This window comes from Belonocnema kinseyi, chromosome 2 (assembly GCF_010883055.1).
Source record: "Belonocnema kinseyi isolate 2016_QV_RU_SX_M_011 chromosome 2, B_treatae_v1, whole genome shotgun sequence".
Taxonomy (NCBI): Eukaryota; Metazoa; Arthropoda; class Insecta; order Hymenoptera; family Cynipidae; genus Belonocnema; species Belonocnema kinseyi.
Genome location: NC_046658.1, coordinates 121,237,771 through 121,254,944, shown reverse-complemented (window position 1 = coordinate 121,254,944; position 17,174 = coordinate 121,237,771). Strand labels below are relative to the sequence as shown.

Here is a 17,174-nt window from a genome sequence, read left to right as displayed (position 1 = left end):
GTACATTTTTTAGGATATTTTTAAAGTGTTTAAGAAATTTTTAAGACACTCCAGTAATTTGAAGGTATTCCTAAGGATTTTAAAGATTTTATGGAATTTTAGAGCTTCAAACATTTTTAAGAGGCTTTAAAAGATTTCAAATATTTTAAAGTATTTTAAAAGATTCAACTTTCCAATGGATTTCCTAAGATTTGAATAATTTTTAGGGATTTACAAAAAAAAATTATTTATTTTTAGAGGATTTTAGACGGTATGGAACAATTTTATAGAATTTTTAAAGGTTTTATGATATTTTAATGAATTTCCATGTATTTGTTTACAAAAATTAATAGATTAATAAGCTTTTCAAATATTTCAAGGTAAGACCAAATATTTTAAAGAATTTTAAAGATTTTCAGGATATTTTAAAAGATTCTAACAAGTTTACAATTCATTTAAATAATTTGAAGAGATTTTTTAAAAAAAGTACATTTTTAAGAGCTTTACACTTTTTAAAGGAATTTCAAAGGATTTTAAAGAATTTGAAATATCTTAGGCTATCACTGATAAATGTCAATAATTTGAAGTGATTCTAAAAATTCTGAAAGATTTTAGGGTTTTTTTTATTCCAATGAATTTTCAAGAATTTTAAAATTTTGCAAGAGATTTCAAATGATTTTAAAGGATTTGAAATATTGTAGGGTATTTAAAAAGACTGAAACGTATTTGATTTTTTTTTTAATTCTCCCCGACTTCTTATTAATTTATCCAGAATTTTTGTAGGTATTATTAATTTATCCTGAATTCTTTTTCATTCTCTTGAAATTGTATGCATACCGTAATTTCTCTTTAATTTCTCTGAAATCACTCCAATTTTACTAGAAGCAATGGAATTTTTAAATTAAATTTTGTTTCCAATTTATTTGAATTTTTTGTAGTTAAATTTTGTTATTCAAAAGAATTTCACATTATCATTGTTTTTTTGCACATTATCAATGTGTATTTTCGCGTTAGAAATTACTCACGGATTTATTTTTTGGGTTTAAATAGGGGTCACTATTTCATGAAAATTCGGATGTGGCAGCCCCGAGAATAATAAATTTCACATTTATAAATATAAACCTAAAACTGTTTTATTTTATTTTAAAAATATTAAAGTCTTTCAATATTAACCCTCAAAGTGCATACATGGTAAAAATCACGGTAAAGTGCATCGTGGGTATTCTTCACCCCAGCGTATTTAATCATGTATAGGATTACCCCAATTGAATATTTTGTCACAATAAAATTATCCGATATAGTTTAAGGTATCTGTTATAAGGTAGAGTTGATTTTATAGCCATTTATTTATTTTAAGTTTGTTAAAGAAATGATTGAAAAAAGTGAAAAATTGTTTTTTTTACTTAAAAATTCATAACTCACGCAATTTTAATTATTTTAACCTTAAAATTGATGACTTTACTTTTGAAATAGTGTAATTTCATAGAAAAAAAATGTTGCAAAACATGTGTGATTTTAAACAAGGTATTTATTTGCACAGTTGAAAAGTCAATTTTATGATAAAATAATGAATCTCAGATGCTTGGGGTGTGAGATACCCAGAATGCACTTTATATGTTACTGGTCAGGGAAAATGAAAAATAAGCGAAAAATCAGGATATTTGGAAAATGAAGGTTTGCGATCAAACCTGCGAAAAGTTGATTGAATAAACTTTTTCCAAGTTTTAATTCGCCTCAATTTTAATTCTTGGCAGATATGCGAACAGTGGCAGTTTCAAGAAAGCCATAGACGACTTTGAAACGGCCCTGAAACTGAATCAAACTCACGCGAACGCTCGTAAATACATGGCCGAGACACTTGTGGCTCTCGGGCGAAGTTACGAGGACGAGAAAAAATTCGAGGAAGCTCAGAAGGCTTACGAGAATTGTTTGGCAATCGCTCCCTATCACGAGGAGGCGAGAAACTCGATCGAGTATATAAAGAAGCGAGCACTTGGCGGAGCTGCCTTAAATCCGCTCGAGACGTTCAAGACCTTCGAAGCCGAGAGTGAGAATCCTGAGGGGAAAAAGGAGAAGAAAAAGCGGAAAAAGGAGAGAAAGTCGAGGTCGAAAAAACGAGCGAGATGGAGTTCAAGTTCAAGTTCGTCGTCGAGTGGATCCTCGAGTTCGTCAAGTTCGGATTCGAGCAGTTCATCCTCGTCGGGAAGTTCTCGATCGGCATCTCGATCGCCAAATAGTAGTCGTAAGAAGAAGCATAAGAAGGATCGAGGTTCTCTGTCGCCACTGAGCAAGAGAATGGCTCAATACAATAATCCGCCAGCAGCGAGCAGCTCACTCCAAGAATTGATGGCTCCAATGGCCTCTGGCTCGAGGGGAGCAGGAATTGATGGTTACGAGTTGCAAGTTCGGAAATTCTTGGATCAGACGAAGGATGACTCGGATTATGAGGAAAAAGTAAGTGAATGTATCAAAGGTAAAATCTGAATTCCTCTGATTCAAATTTCAATTAATTATTCATTTAATTTAATTAATTAAAATTAACCCTCCAAGTGCATACATGGTAAAAATCACGGTAAAATGCATCGTGGGTGTTCAGTACCCCAGTGTATTTAATCATGTATTGTATAACCTCTATTGAATATTTTGTCACAATAAAACTATCCGATATAGTTTAAGGGATCGTTTGTAAGGTAGAGTTGATTTTATGGCCATTTATTTATTTTAAGTTTGTTGAAAAAATTAATGAAAAAGTAGGGGGTTTTTACTTGAAAATTAATAACTCACCCAATTTTAATTATTTTAACCTGAAAATTTATGACTATACTTTTGAAATAGTGTACTTTCATAAAAAAAAATATTGCAACGTGGGTTCTTTCAAAAAAGATATAATAATAATAATAATAAAATATATCTGTATTTTAACAATTATATTTTATTCAACATATACACAGTTTGCTCTTGCATGACGCATACTTGCGTTAGAAAGTAAACAAAAATCAATAGAATTTCAACAAAAAAATTATCTCTAAAATTACTTTTTCACTCACTAAGTGCACACTGGGTGTTCCTGACCCCACAATTTTGTTACCTTGACTTTCAGCAAGTATGCTAAACAATTTTACTTACAGTTAGTGTCTCCAAATAAAGCTAGATGGCGATACTTACACAATTTTTCGAATTAAGTATTGTTTATAAGAATTTGAAAAATTGCTTGGGGTTTCAAATACCCTCAATACACTTTAAGGGTTAAACAATTAAAAATAGAACAAATTTCGAAAGATTTCTAAAAATGTAGAAAGATAGAGAACTAGAAAGTTTTAAGCCAATTTCTTTAGCTTTGCAATATTTTTTTAAAAGTTAATGAATTAGTCGGTTTGAAAAATGTTCGAAATATCGTTTCTTGGTAGAAATTGCACTTTCGTAATTTGTTTCAAAAAATTATTCATTTGTTTGACTGAAAATGTAACTTCCATTTTTTAATTTAAAGTGAATGTTTCTTTATTAGTTGAAAATTTATGTATTTTGTTTAAACTTATTCAGTTCAGTTTTTGACGAATTCAACTCTGTTTTATATAAAATAAAAATCATTTTTAGTTGAAAATGTATTTGTTAGGTATTTGTATTGTTTTATTAAACTCTCTTGTCAAAAATTCGTATTTACTTTTTTGTGAAAATTAATTTTCTTTTTCAAAATTATTTGATTTTTTTTGTTGGAAAATTTTTTTTACTGAAAATGTAAATATTCCAATTAAATTGTTTAGAGCTGAGAATGTATTTTTTTTTTTTAGTTAAAAATTCATGTATTTTGTTAAAAATTCGTGTTTTTTTGGTAGAAATGAATATTCTTGATTCAAGATTAAATTATTCTTGTTAGACATTCATAATTTCAGTTTAAAATTCATCTGTTGGGCTTAAAATTCAATTACTCCAGTTTCAAATTCATAATTTTATTTGAAAATTCATCAGTTCGATTCAAAATTGTATATTTATTTACCTGAAAATTCATCTCTTTGTTAGGCGTTAATTTTGTTATCTGAAAATTTAACTATTCAATGTTTAGAGTTGACAATTTATATTTTTTCGTTAAAATTGCATGTATTTTTTTAAAATTAGTTCGAAATAAAATAATAATATATTATAATAATAAAATAAAATAATCTTTTTGGTTGAAAATCCAAGAATTTTAGTTAAATATTTACCATTTTACTTTAAAGTACATCATTTTAGTTGGAAATTCAACTATTTGTTTTAAAATAAAATATAATCTGCTTCAAAATTGTTTTCGGTGGCAAATTCATTTTTTTAAATGAGAATTTAATTTTTAATGGACAATTGATTTTATTTAGTTGACAATTCATACATTATATTGAAAATTCTTCTTTTTGGTAGAAATTAATCTTGGTTACAAAGTAATTTTTTTTAGTTTACCTTTTTTAGTTCAAAATTCAATTGTTACGTTGAAAATTCATGCATTTAAAAAAAAATCTTTTTTTGATAAATAATCAATTTTCTTCATTAATGGTCATATTTGTTACTTAAAAATAACTATTTCAGTTAAATATTCATACTTTTAGTAGGAAATTCATGTTTTTAATTGAAAATAAAACTACGTAGTTGAAAGTTTAAGATTTTGTTGTTAAAAATTCTTTTAATTTAAAATTCATCTTTTGCAATTGAAGATTCATAATTTTTAACATGAAAAATTCATCGATTTGGTGGTTGAAATTTTTTTGTTTGGAAAATGAATTTTATTATTTGAAAATTTAATTATTCAAGTTTTGGTTGACAAATGATCTTTTATAGTTAAAAATTTATTTTCATTGAATAATTCATCATTTTAGTTGAAAAATCAATTATTTCAGTTAAAGATTAACAATTTCATTTATATGTTCACATTGTTTTATCTATTTTCTTTAAATATTTATAATTTAAGTAAAAACAAAAATCATCTTTTTAGTTGAAAACGACTTAGTTAAAAGTTTAAGATTTTTCGTTAAAAATTCTTCTTCTTGGTTTATAATTCACGCTTTTCATTTCAAGATTCATCATTTCAGTTGAAAATTCATCGATTTGATGGTTGTTTTTTTGGTGTGGAAAATGTTTTTAGTATTATTTTAATAATACTAAAAACATAATCACTTCAATCAAAACTTGAATAGTTAAATTTTTAATTAATAAAATTCATTTTCCCCCCCCAAAAAAAAATTCAACCACCAAATTGATTAATTTTGCAAGCAAAAAATAATGAGTTCAAATGGAAGAGATGAATTTTAAATTAAAAGAAGAATTTTTAACAACAAAATCTGACATTTTTAACTATATAGTTTTATTTTTAATTAAAAACATGAATTTCCTACTAAAAGTATGAATATTTCATGGAAATAGTTATTTTCAAACAAGAAATATGACAATTAATAAAGAAAATTAATTATTTATAAAAAAAAAACGATTTTTCAACAAAATGCATGAATTTTCAACGAAACAGTTGAATCTTGAAGTAAAAAAGCCAAACTAAACAAAAAAATTACTTTTCAACCAAGATTAATTTCTACCAAATAGAAGAATTTTCAATATAATACATTATACGATATTTCACTCACTGCATTGGATTTTGGTGTGAAAATTTCGTAAAATAGCAATAAAATCATTTTTTATAATCTTAATATCATGATTTTACCTATTTAACACTAAATATTTTTATTTAATTTAAAAATAGACTTTGCAAATAGCTTTTTACTGAAATAATAAAATATTTATATGATTTGGGCGAAAAAATCACCAAAAATATCGATAAAACGAAATTATAAATGTTTGGTTTTTTGGCCACTATTTTGTTTTAAAAAATCGTAGATAAAAAACATAACGGATTTGAAAAGTTCAGATAATTTTTGCACTTTTGGGCATATTTGCGACCGTAAAAAAGAATTCCTTCTTCCTCTATTTTATGATTGAAAAAAATTGTTTAAAAACAGAATTTTTTTATATTTGTTAATTATTAATTGAAAATTAATATTTTCCGTTTTTTAAACCATTGCATAGTTTAGAACATACCCGAAAATAATAGAAAAGAGTATTTTACAATAAATTCTTTGCTTTTTTTATAACAATTATTCAAGCTCAAACGTAAGAGAGAAATTTCTTCGTTTTGGGACTTAATGCTTTAATTATTTAATTAATTTATGTTTCTAATATATTTAAGAATATCTTGTAATACAATTTTTCAAAGCTTTCTCAATTAAATTTATTAATTCAGGGTGGCCGCTGGACCGGGAAACCTGAAAAACCGGGAAACGGCAGTGAATTTATTTTTGGACCGGGAATTTTACAAAATTTTTAGAATAAAAATTTTGTCCAACTATGATTTCAACCGTTTTTAAGTAATCTCCTAATTCTGATTTTGATCAATTATATCATTTAGTTTAGAATGCTTAATTCGAAAATCATTCACTTTAAAAATTTTCCACTTTAGATTTTTAATTTTTAGGCATATATTTTAATTTAAAGAATTTTAAAATGCAGTTTTAAAGGTTAAAAATAATTAGAAGTTTTTAAAATCATAGATTTTTTTAATAAAAAACAGGGTGGCCGCTGGGCCGGGAATTTTACGTATTTTCAGAAGAAAAATCTGCCCAAGTTCGATTTTAACAGTTTTTAAAATAATTAAAGTGCAGTTTAAAAAATTTTAAAATTAAAAGCATTCGAAGTTGAATTTTTTTTATAAAAAACAGTTTTGTTTTATCAACTGTAAATATAAATAAATCAATTATTTTGAATGGATCTGTACTCTAAGTATAAAAATCTGAACAATAATTGATTTGACCAAAGAATTCTAGATTCTATCAAAATTTGGGAATTTCCAGATTCTAACTGTTACAATCTGAAAGTCTTGATAAGAATTGAAATTAATGTATCATTTATTCCTATAATTTTAATTTTAAATGAAAATTTTCATGATTTATCAATAATATATTTTTAATTCAGAGTTTCAGGTCATCCTTTATATTATTTTTTTTTTATTTTTTTAGCTATTAAAAAATGTAAACATGCGTTTTACTATTTTCAATTTAAAAATAAATCCATAATAATATAGTCATAATTAAAGGTTTCTATTAAATTTAAAATATTGTGAATCTCTAGATTTTTCAAGAACTTTAAAACTTTTAGCGTTACAATTTGAATTGTTCTATTTAAAAAGTGTTTAATTTATAAGTGAAATTGTTAAAGTTTGACGCATAAATAACAATTGAACACTTAACATTTGCAGACAAAATATTAATAATTTTAAGAGATATGTAGAAGTTTTTAAAAGATTAAAAATTAATTAAAAACTTGAAATTATTTCAAGTATTTTAAACAAAGTGTGTTAACATTTCTTTCAGAACTTCTGAATATATTTTAAAATTAATCGAAATTTTCCCACAATTTTTGAAAATCCAGCAAATTAAATAAAATCCTTCAAATCTCACATGTTCTTTTTTAATATTTTTTTTAGTCTCTTAAAATCATCTTAAACTTTCTGTTACAATAATTTTTCAACGTGAAAAATCATTTTCAATTTTCCTAAGAATCTTAAGAAATTTTTTTATTCTTTTGAAATCTTTCTCAATTATTAAAAAAATTCTAAATTTAATATTACTCTAATATTTTAAAAAATAATAAGTATTCTATTGTCTTTTGAAGGATGTCTAGACCGTTTAAAATAAAAATAATTTAACTTCTAATTTACGAACTATTAAGTTAAAAAAAATTATTTTTCAATTTTTAATCAGTCTAGGTTAAAATTACTTAAAGTAATATAATTTTCAAAAATATTTAAAGTTCATTGCTTGATTTTTTAATTTAGATTATTGAAAATGTTAACGTGTATTTATATTTTTGGAACTTAATCTGAATCTTTGAACTCTATAATTGATAAAAGTTCTCAATTTTGCAGTTTATTTTCATTTCATTTAACATTTTTTAATTGAAGAGTGTTAGTTCCTTGCATTTTGTACGTGAAAATTGTTGATCATTTGAATATTCAGGTTTTGAATTAAAAACTTTTAACCTTCAATTTCAAAATTTGTAATTCAAGAGTTCGACTTTGAATGCTTTTATTTGTTGCTTATTGTTTATTACTTTATATGAAAAAATGTTTAGACTATAGTTGGAAGAAAACACCCTGTGAAATGAAATAACCCCGAATATCTTCTTTTTTTTTTCTAGGTGAGGAAATTCCTGGAGGAAACCGCACGTTGGAAGCGTGAAAGAGAAAAGGAGAAGAAACATTCAGAGAGTGAGAAACCCAAGAAAAAGAAAAAGAAGGATAAGAAAACTAAAGATAAAGATAAGGAAGAGAAAAAGAGTCGAAAGAAGAAGAAGAAGGAGGAACGTAAGAAGCGTAAGAGTAGTAAAGACAAGATGGAGAGGGATCTCGAGGTTTTGAAAAAGTCTTCCTTGCCGGATTTGGAACAACTTGAATCGAAACTCAGCGCTTATTATGCAAAGGTTGAAAAAGAAACGGCTGTTTTGAAAAGGTTAGTAATTTTCCAATCAGGTTTTCAAGACTCTTCTTTTGTTTTCAGCAGCACTCTCGGGTTTACTCTATAAACCAAACTTGGTTGCATTTCCGTGCAAGTAGTTTATTTAAAGAGTAATTTCAAGTTTTAAATTTATTTTTTATATTTGCTATAGGTATGTAAAACTCGTTAATCAAATTACTCCTCCTCATAGTAATGCAGAGAAGCTTGCCGAAAGTTCTCGCAGAGAAGAAGAGTTTCGCCGAGAACGTGAAAGAGAAGAAATGGCCAAAGCTTATCATGAGAGAGAGCCAAGAATGCCTTTGACTTCCCAACAACGAAAAGGTGATTGTACAATTATTTGCCTATTTTTTAGGGTGTCGCGACTTATTTTATTAAATGGCTTCAGTATAAATTCGAATTTATTAGTTTGGTTGAAAATTGTATTTTTTTTTTAAGCTAAAAATTTAAATAACTTATTTGCAGTTGATCATTTATCTTTTTAGTTTAAAATTAGTTGAAATTTTATATTTTTAATTAAAAAATTCTACGATTTTGTTGAAATCGCCATTTTAGTCGAAAATTCACTTTTTTGTTTGACAATTCATCTTTTTGGCTGAAAATTGAACTATTCCAGTTGAAGATTTATAATTTTATTTGAATTTTTTTATTTATTTTGTACATATTTAAACATTTATTAGTTTTATTGGAAATTGTATTTTTCAGCTTAAAATTTAACTAGCTTATTTGCAGTTGAAAATTTATCTTTTTTAATTGAAAAATTCTATTATTTTGTTGAAAAATTGTCTTTTTGTTTAAAAAATCAACGATTCTAGTTAGAAATTCATCTTTTTGGTTGAAAATTGAACTGTTCCAGTTGAAGATTTATAATTTATTTGAATTTTTTTATTTTATTTGAAAATTCATTTGTTTGTTTGAGAATTTTATTTTTTTACCTGAAAATTTAACTATCCCATTTTTTGATGAAAATTGATCTTTTTAGTTTAAAAATCAGCTATTTTGTTGAAATTTGATCTTTTTTAATTGGAAAATTCTACTGCTTTGTTAAAAAATCGTTTTTTTGGCAGAAAATTCAGCTTATTGTTTGGAAAATTAATCTTCCTCTTCTAAAAATTATATTTTTTGTTAAAAATTCAACTGCTTCAGTTGAAGATTCATAATTTTATTTATTTTTAAATTAGTTAATTTTATTTGAGAATTCATTAATTTTGTTGAATATTGTATTTTTTGTTTACCTGAAAACGTAAATTTCCCACTTTTTGTTGAAATTTTATCTCTTCAGTTTAAAATTCAACTAGTTGGTTGAAATTTTATCTTTTTTTAATTGAAAAATTCTACTATTTTGTTGAAAAATCGTTTGTTTGGTAGAAAATTCAGCTTATTCTTTGGAAAATTAATCTTCCTCTTTGAAAAATCATCATTTTGGTCGAAAATTCAAGTATTCCAGTTAAATATTCAGAATTTTAATTGTAAATTTAATTATTATAGTTAAAAATTCGCCATTTTAGTCGAAAATTCACTTTTTTGTTTGACAATTCATCTTTTTGGCTGAAAATTGAACTATTCCAGTTGAAGATTTATAATTTTATTTGAATTTTTTTATTTATTTTGTACATATTTAAACATTTATTAGTTTGATTAAAAATTGTATTTTTTAGCTGAAAATTTAACTAGCTTATTTGCAGTTGAAAATTTATCTTTTTCGTTCAAAATTTAAATACTCTGTTGAAATTTTATCTTTTTTAATTGAAAAATTCTATTATTTTGTTGAAAAATCATATTTTTGTTGGAAAATTCAATGATTCTAGTTAGAAATTCATCATTTCAGTCGAAAATTCATCTTTTTGGTTGAAAATTGAACTGTTGCAGTTGAAGATTCATAATTTATTTGAATTTTTTTAATTTTATTTGAAAATTCATTTGTTTGTTTGAGAATTGTATTTTTTTACCTGAAAATTTGACTATCCCATTTTTTGTTGAAAATTTATCTTTTTAGTTTAAAAATCAGCTATTTGGTTGAAATTTCATCTTTTTTAATTGGAAAATTCTACTATTTTGTTACAAAATCGTCTTTTTGGTAGAAAATTCAGCTTATTGTTTGGAAAATTAATCTTCCTGTTTGAAAAATCAGCATTTTAGTCGAAAATACAAGTATTCCAGTTAAATATTCATCATTTTAGTTAAGAATTTAATTGTTATAGTTAAAAATTCGTCCAATTTAATTGAAAATTCATTAGTTTAGTTGAAAATTTATCTCTTTAGTTTAAAATTCTACTATTTTATTGAAAAATCTTCTTTTTGGTAGAAAATTCTGTTTATTCTTTGGGAAATTCATCTTCCTGTTTGAAAAATCATCATTTTGGTGGAAAATTGAAGTAATCCAGTTAAATATTCATCATTTTAGTTGAGAATTCATTTATTGTAGTTAGAAATAAAACATTTTAGTTGAAAATTCATTTTTTTGATTTGAAACTCAACTATTCATAATTTTATTTAAATTTGTATATTTATTGAATTTTATTTGAAATTTCATTAGTTTAATTGAAAAATTTATATTTTCACCTGAAATTTGAACTATCCCATTTGTGTTTTTGTTAAAAATGAATCTTTTTAGTTTAAATTTCAACTATTTGGTTAAAATTTTATCTTGTAATTGAAAAATTCTACTGTTCTGTTGAAAAATCGTATTTTTTGATAGAAAATTCAGCTTATGGTTTGGAAAATTAATCTTCCTATTTGAAAAATCATCTTTTTGGTAGAAAATTCAATTATTCCAATTAAATATTCATCATTGTAGTTGAAAATTCATCTTCTTGACTGAAAACTCAACTATTCCAGTTGAAGGTTTCTAATTTTATTTGAAAATTCATTAGTTTTGATTGAAAATGGTTTGTTTTTTCCTGAAAAATGGACGATCCCATTTTCGGTTAAAAATGTATCTTTTTAGTTGAAAATTCAACTATTTGGTTGAAATTTTATCTTTTTTTAATTGAAAAATTCTACTATTTTGTTAAAACGTCGTCTTTTTGGTTGAAAATTGAGCTTTTTGTTTGAAAAATTAATCTTTCTGTTTGAAAAATCATCTTTTTAGTTAAAAATTCATCTTTTTGTTTGAAAATTCAAAATATTTACTTATTTTTAGGATGACGCATCTCATTTTATGTACTGGCTTCAGTATAAATTCAAAATAAATGTTCGATTTATGAGAAGGAAGCATTTCGAGGCTTTGTCTAACAGTCAGTACTGATTTTATTTTTAGAAATCCAACGAAAGCCACTCACAGACATCTTTGAGCAAGAGTCACAGTTGATTCATCCTGAGCCTAAAATGCCTTCTTTAGACACTGCAGCTCTGAATGCAAAGTGGAAAGCTGCTCAAGCTGCAAGGTAACTATTTATTATTACACTTGAGAAATCAGTTTTGAGTTTCGATTTTTTTTCTTCATATTTCGGTAATTAAAGTGTGTCTTCTGAATGGGAATACAAAATCGAGCCAAGAATCATATTCAGAGTTTTAGAAAATGTGCATTTTGAAAGGTTTGAAGAGAATATAAAAAAATTTCTTAACATTTCTGGGACCAATTTTTGATGATTTTTTATTTTGAAGTATTAATTTCATAGAATATTTTTAATGAAAGGATTTCAAACAATTCTTAGAATTGTTAAAAATATCCAGAAGATTTGCAGACAATTTCTATTATTCTACAGAATTTAAAAAATAGATATATTGAAAAAATAGGAAAAATGCAGTAGTTCTAAATAATATTTAGAAGATTTAAAAAAGTTGTGAAAAAATTAAATAAATCATTAAAAAATGTAAAAAAGGCGTTTTAAAAGATTTTTAAGAATTTTGAAATTTTTTAAGGAACCAAAAAATTGTCTCAAGATTTCTCGGAAAATTGGTATGATTGCAATTTTTCTAGTTATGCAAAAATGTTTACAAAATTCAGGAAAAATTCCATAATTTTAAAAGATATTTAAGATGGTTTCGGAATTCATGCGAAGTTTAAAAAAATGTAGTAAAGTTAAAATCATGTCAAAAGATATTTAAACTATTTAGAACTTTAAAAAAATTTAAATAGTTAAAAATGTAAAAATATTTCAAAGAATTTAAAACAAAATTGAAAGTTTTGATTATTTCGAAAAAATTATATATTTTTTACGAATTTCAAAAGGTTTTAAGAAAACGCATTTTTTTATACATTTCAAAAAAAATTATAAATGATTTTTTATTTTTAAAAAATTAATTTTTAATGAAAATTTCATAAGATTTCTAGAAATTTCGAAAAAAATATGGAAAAATTTAAGGAAATTTGTTTATTTTGCATATTTTTCAAAATTTCAGGAATAATTTGAGTCATTAAAAAGTGGTTTGGAAATTTTAGCCGGTTAGTAGAAATTGCACTCTTGTTAAAAAATGTAACTATTTAGTTAAACATTAATTTGTTTAGTTGAGGTTTCAAATATTTTTTTGAAAATTCGTCCTTTTGAGAAAATAATTTTGAAAAATAAAAAATTTAAACAAATTTTAAACGAACTGTGGATTTTTGAATATTTAGAAACAAAAATTTCGAAACTATTTAAGAATTTTGATAGGTTTCAAGAAAAAAAATTGTCTTGAGAAACCTGAGATAATTTCAAATGTTTTTTTTATTTTGAAAGATTAAGTTTTAGAGAAAATTGAACTATTTTGTAAAAAATTCATCTATTTTGTTTAAATTTTAATCTTTTTTGATAAAAAAATGCAACTGGTTGAGAAATAATACCTTTTAGTTGAAAATTCTTCTGTTTTGTTGATAATTCATCATTAAAAAAAATATATTACAAATTTTTAAAGTTATAAATTTTAAAAATCAAAATCTGGACTTTTGAAGATTCTAAAAAAAAACTTCTTAAGTTTCTTGGAAAAATTTTTAATTATTTTTGATGGTTAAGAATTAATTTTCGAAGAGAATGTTTAAAGATTTCTAAAAATGTCAAAATTATTCGACACCATGAATTACAAGTTTTGTTAAAATATTATAAGATATTACAATACATACAATTAAACATTGGGAAACATAATATTAATTTATTTTTAATTGAACATTTTTACAGATTTTGTTAAAAAATCGTCTTTTTTGGTAGAAAATTTAGTTTATTGTCTGGACAATTAATTTTCTTGTTTGAAAAATCATTTTTTGGTTCAAAATTTAAGTATTTCAGTGAAATATTCATCATTTTAGTTGAACATTCATTCTTTTCTTTAAAAATCAAATTATTCTGGTTAGAAATTCATCATTTCAGTTGAAAATTCATCAGTTTAGTTGACATTTTTTACCTGCAAATTTTTCTAATTTAATTCAACTGTAATATGTGTTAAAATTTAATTAATTTGTTTCACTGAAAATTTATCTTTTCCATTTTTTAATTTAAAGTGGATCTTTCTTTATTAGTTGAAAATTTATATATTTTCTCAAATTGCGTATTTTTGGTAGAAAATTCAATTTCTCAATTTAATATGTTTTTTTATTGTTGAAAATTCATTAGCTTTGAATGAATTCAACTAATTTTGATTTAAAATTAAACTCGTTTTAGTGGAAGTATCGACTATTACATTTTTCATTGAGAATTCATATTTTTGTATTGGAAATTATCTGTTTGGTTGAAAATTCAAGTGTTTGATTTAAAATTACCTTTTTTGTTGTACATTCATATTTTCAGGGTAATAAATTCAACTATTTCGTAGAAAATTCATCTTTTTTTCGTAAAAATGTCATCTTTTTTTTATAAAAAGTGCAATTTATTGAGAAATAATATTGTTCAGTTGAAAATGAAAAAAAAAAAATATTTCAAGTTTTAAAAGATAACATTTTTGTAACAAAAATCTGGGGTTTTAAAGATTCATATGAAAATTTCAAATCATTTTTTAGGGAAACCTAATATTATTTGATTTTTAATTGAAAAGATCTACTGTTTTTGTTGAAAAATCGTCTTTTTTGGTAGAAAATTCAACTTATTGTTTCGAAAATTAATCTTCATGTTTTCGGTTGAAAATTCAAGTATTTCAGTTTAATATTTATCATTTTAGTTGAAAATGTATTAGTTTAGTTGACATTTTTTACAATTACTCGTAATTACTCAATTGAATATGATTTTTTATGATTAGAACATTTATATTTTCATGTTAGAAATTTTAACTATTTTGTAGAAAATTTATCTTTTTTTTGATAAAAATGTCATTTTTTTTTTAAGTGCAAGTGGTTGAGAAATAATATTTTTAAGTTGAAAATTTAAAAAAAATTCACGTTTTAAAGGTAAACATTGTTTTTAGCAAAATCTGGATTTTTAAAGATTTTAAAACAAAAGTTTTAAGTGTTTTAAGCATTTTGAAAGGTTTGAAGACAAAAAAATGTCTTAAGATTCCTGTGAAAATTTCAAATGATTTTTTACTTGAAGAAAAAATTATTTACTAAGAAAATTTGGAGAGATTTCTAAAATACTGGAAAAGTAAAAGGCGATTGGATATTTACAACCGGGAATTGGATAGGCAAAAATTGGTAGACAGTCTGTAATTGCCTTGAGTCTTTTTTCACAGGCTCAACATAAAAACTCTTCTTTGCGCATTTCAGGCAAAAGGATGTCCACCACTCGTCAAAATGGCAGGATTTATCCGAGAAGAAGTCACGAGTCGACAGTGACGATGATGGCGATAATGAGGCGGAAGAAAAGCTGCAGCGAACGGCTCTCGAGAAGTCGATGAACATCAGAAAGCAGATGCAGCGTGAATTGGCTGAGAAGCGAGCCGCACAGCCACCATCACCACCTCCGCCAATGCCGAAAGAGCCACCACCCAAGCAGGCGCCTGTCAAATATCCCGCACAACAGCAGCCTCAGACGAAATTCACGTCAGGCTCCTCGGCCCCGAGCAGCCAAAACAAATCTAGCAATAATCTCGGTGGCAAATTCCAGCCTATCGGCCAGAGCAGTGGCAGCAACAACAGCCATCCGCCGGAACCGCCTGGTAGACCGCCCGCCAATAAGACACAGAGTCTGTCCAAGGGTCCGAGAACGGATTCGGAGAGTGACTCGGAGCGAAGAGCGTCGCCGCGAAAGCGCGAGTCGAGTGGACGACCGATGCAGAGAAGAATGAGCCGAGAACGGCCAGTGAAACGATCATCCAGAAGTCGATCTCGAAGTGCCTCAAGTTCTGGCTCGTCGAGGTCGCGTTCAGTGAGACGCTCGAGGTCGAGATCGTACTCAAACCGATCGAGACGTTCGGGCAAGTCGGGAAGTTACGAGCGTAAGTACAGTCGCTCGCCTTCCGGCACTTACAGTCGATCGCGCTCAAGGTCGCGCTCAAGATCGTACTCGAGAAGTCGCAGTCGTAGCCGATCGGGCGAGAGACGATACCACAGGAATCGACAATTCCGGCCATACAACAACAATCGTGGTACGTACTACAAGCCGCGATTCCAAGCCTACAACAATCAGAATCACCGGGGCGGGCAGAACTTTCAGAATCGAAATCGGTTCTACAATAATCAGCAGAACAATCGGTATCAGAACCGCCGAGGCGGCTTCCAGCACCGCTACAATAATTACAATAATCAGAATAATCGTGGTGGCCGTGGCGGGCAGAATCGTGGTGGCCGATTCTTCCACAATAACAGGCAGAGCGGATTCCGCGATTATCGTGACAATAATCGGCGAGAGTACCGAGATCGGCGTGCCTACTCGAGAGATCGATACAGTGACAGGAGCTATTCGCCGGATCCGATGAGGAAGGTGGACGAGGCGAAGGAGAAGATAAATAAGATTCTGGAGAGTGGCGATGATAATGCGTCGTCGACGAGGCAGCAGTCGGCTGCTGGACCTGCACTACCGCCCAACAAGAGGCAAGAGGGACCGCTCAGCGAAGGCGAGGAACGGGACGATGATGACTACGAGAGGTGGGGCGCGGGCGAGGGGGGCGACTCTACGAACAAGGTTGGTTAGGTTTTTCGCAAACAAAAAAGATAAAAATAAAAAAAAAAGAAACTGCCGCGAACTTCAGAGTGTTGTGACAAGATGATGATGATGATGATGATGATGATGAGGATATGATGATGAGCCACTCGCGCAAGAGAACATTGCGAAGGAACCAACTACTAACTCTCGTTTGTTGCCAGAGCGAGGAGGCGGCTGTACCTGGAGTAGCAGCAGTACCTGGATTACCTGGCGTATTTGGCGAGGATAATAACTTGGAGGGGAAGGAAACTTTCATTGAGCGCATGAAGCAGCGAAGCAAGAATGTTTTAATTCAGAGGGCCATCGCAGCCAAGATTTGGTAGAGGGACAAGAGAGAGAGAGAGAGAATGAGGGTGAGGGAGAGAGACACAGACCGACAGACAGACACCGGCCGCGCTCTTTTCTCGTCCCGTCTGTGATATAGCGCCACACTTCTCATCGACAACTCTGCTGATGGGCCGCCACATTTTTTGCTTTGGAAGTAACATAACTACTGCATAGAAAGAAACAACTAGAGCGAGGCTGCCGGTTGGTACGTTTTTCAGAGTTCACACACACAAAAAAAAGAAAAATGTTAGTTAAAAAGGCCCGATATCGGGTCGTGTTAATTAATCAGTCAAGAAGATTCACGATCGGCATCTTTCGAATTCTTTACACAATTTTTAAGTTGAATTATAAATATATATGT

The 17,174-nt window shown here is 27.4% G+C and overlaps 1 protein-coding gene across 4 annotated transcripts in view; it reads left to right on the top strand.

Moving 5' to 3' along the window:
- The window catches only part of LOC117168488 (tetratricopeptide repeat protein 14 homolog), a 43,249-nt gene extending 26,191 nt beyond the window's left edge, over positions 1–17,058 (top strand). For all 4 annotated transcript variants that reach the window (XM_033354187.1, XM_033354185.1, XM_033354184.1 and 1 more), the window contains 6 exons: positions 1,734–2,433; positions 8,185–8,495; positions 8,692–8,822; positions 11,758–11,884; positions 15,109–16,465; positions 16,648–17,058. In XM_033354187.1, coding sequence (XP_033210078.1) covers positions 1,734–2,433; positions 8,185–8,495; positions 8,692–8,822; positions 11,758–11,884; positions 15,109–16,465; positions 16,648–16,809 — 2,788 coding nt within the window. In that variant the 3' untranslated portion in view covers positions 16,810–17,058. The remainder of the gene's footprint in view (positions 1–1,733; positions 2,434–8,184; positions 8,496–8,691; positions 8,823–11,757; positions 11,885–15,108; positions 16,466–16,647) is intronic.
- Positions 17,059–17,174: the final 116 nt, after the last annotated feature.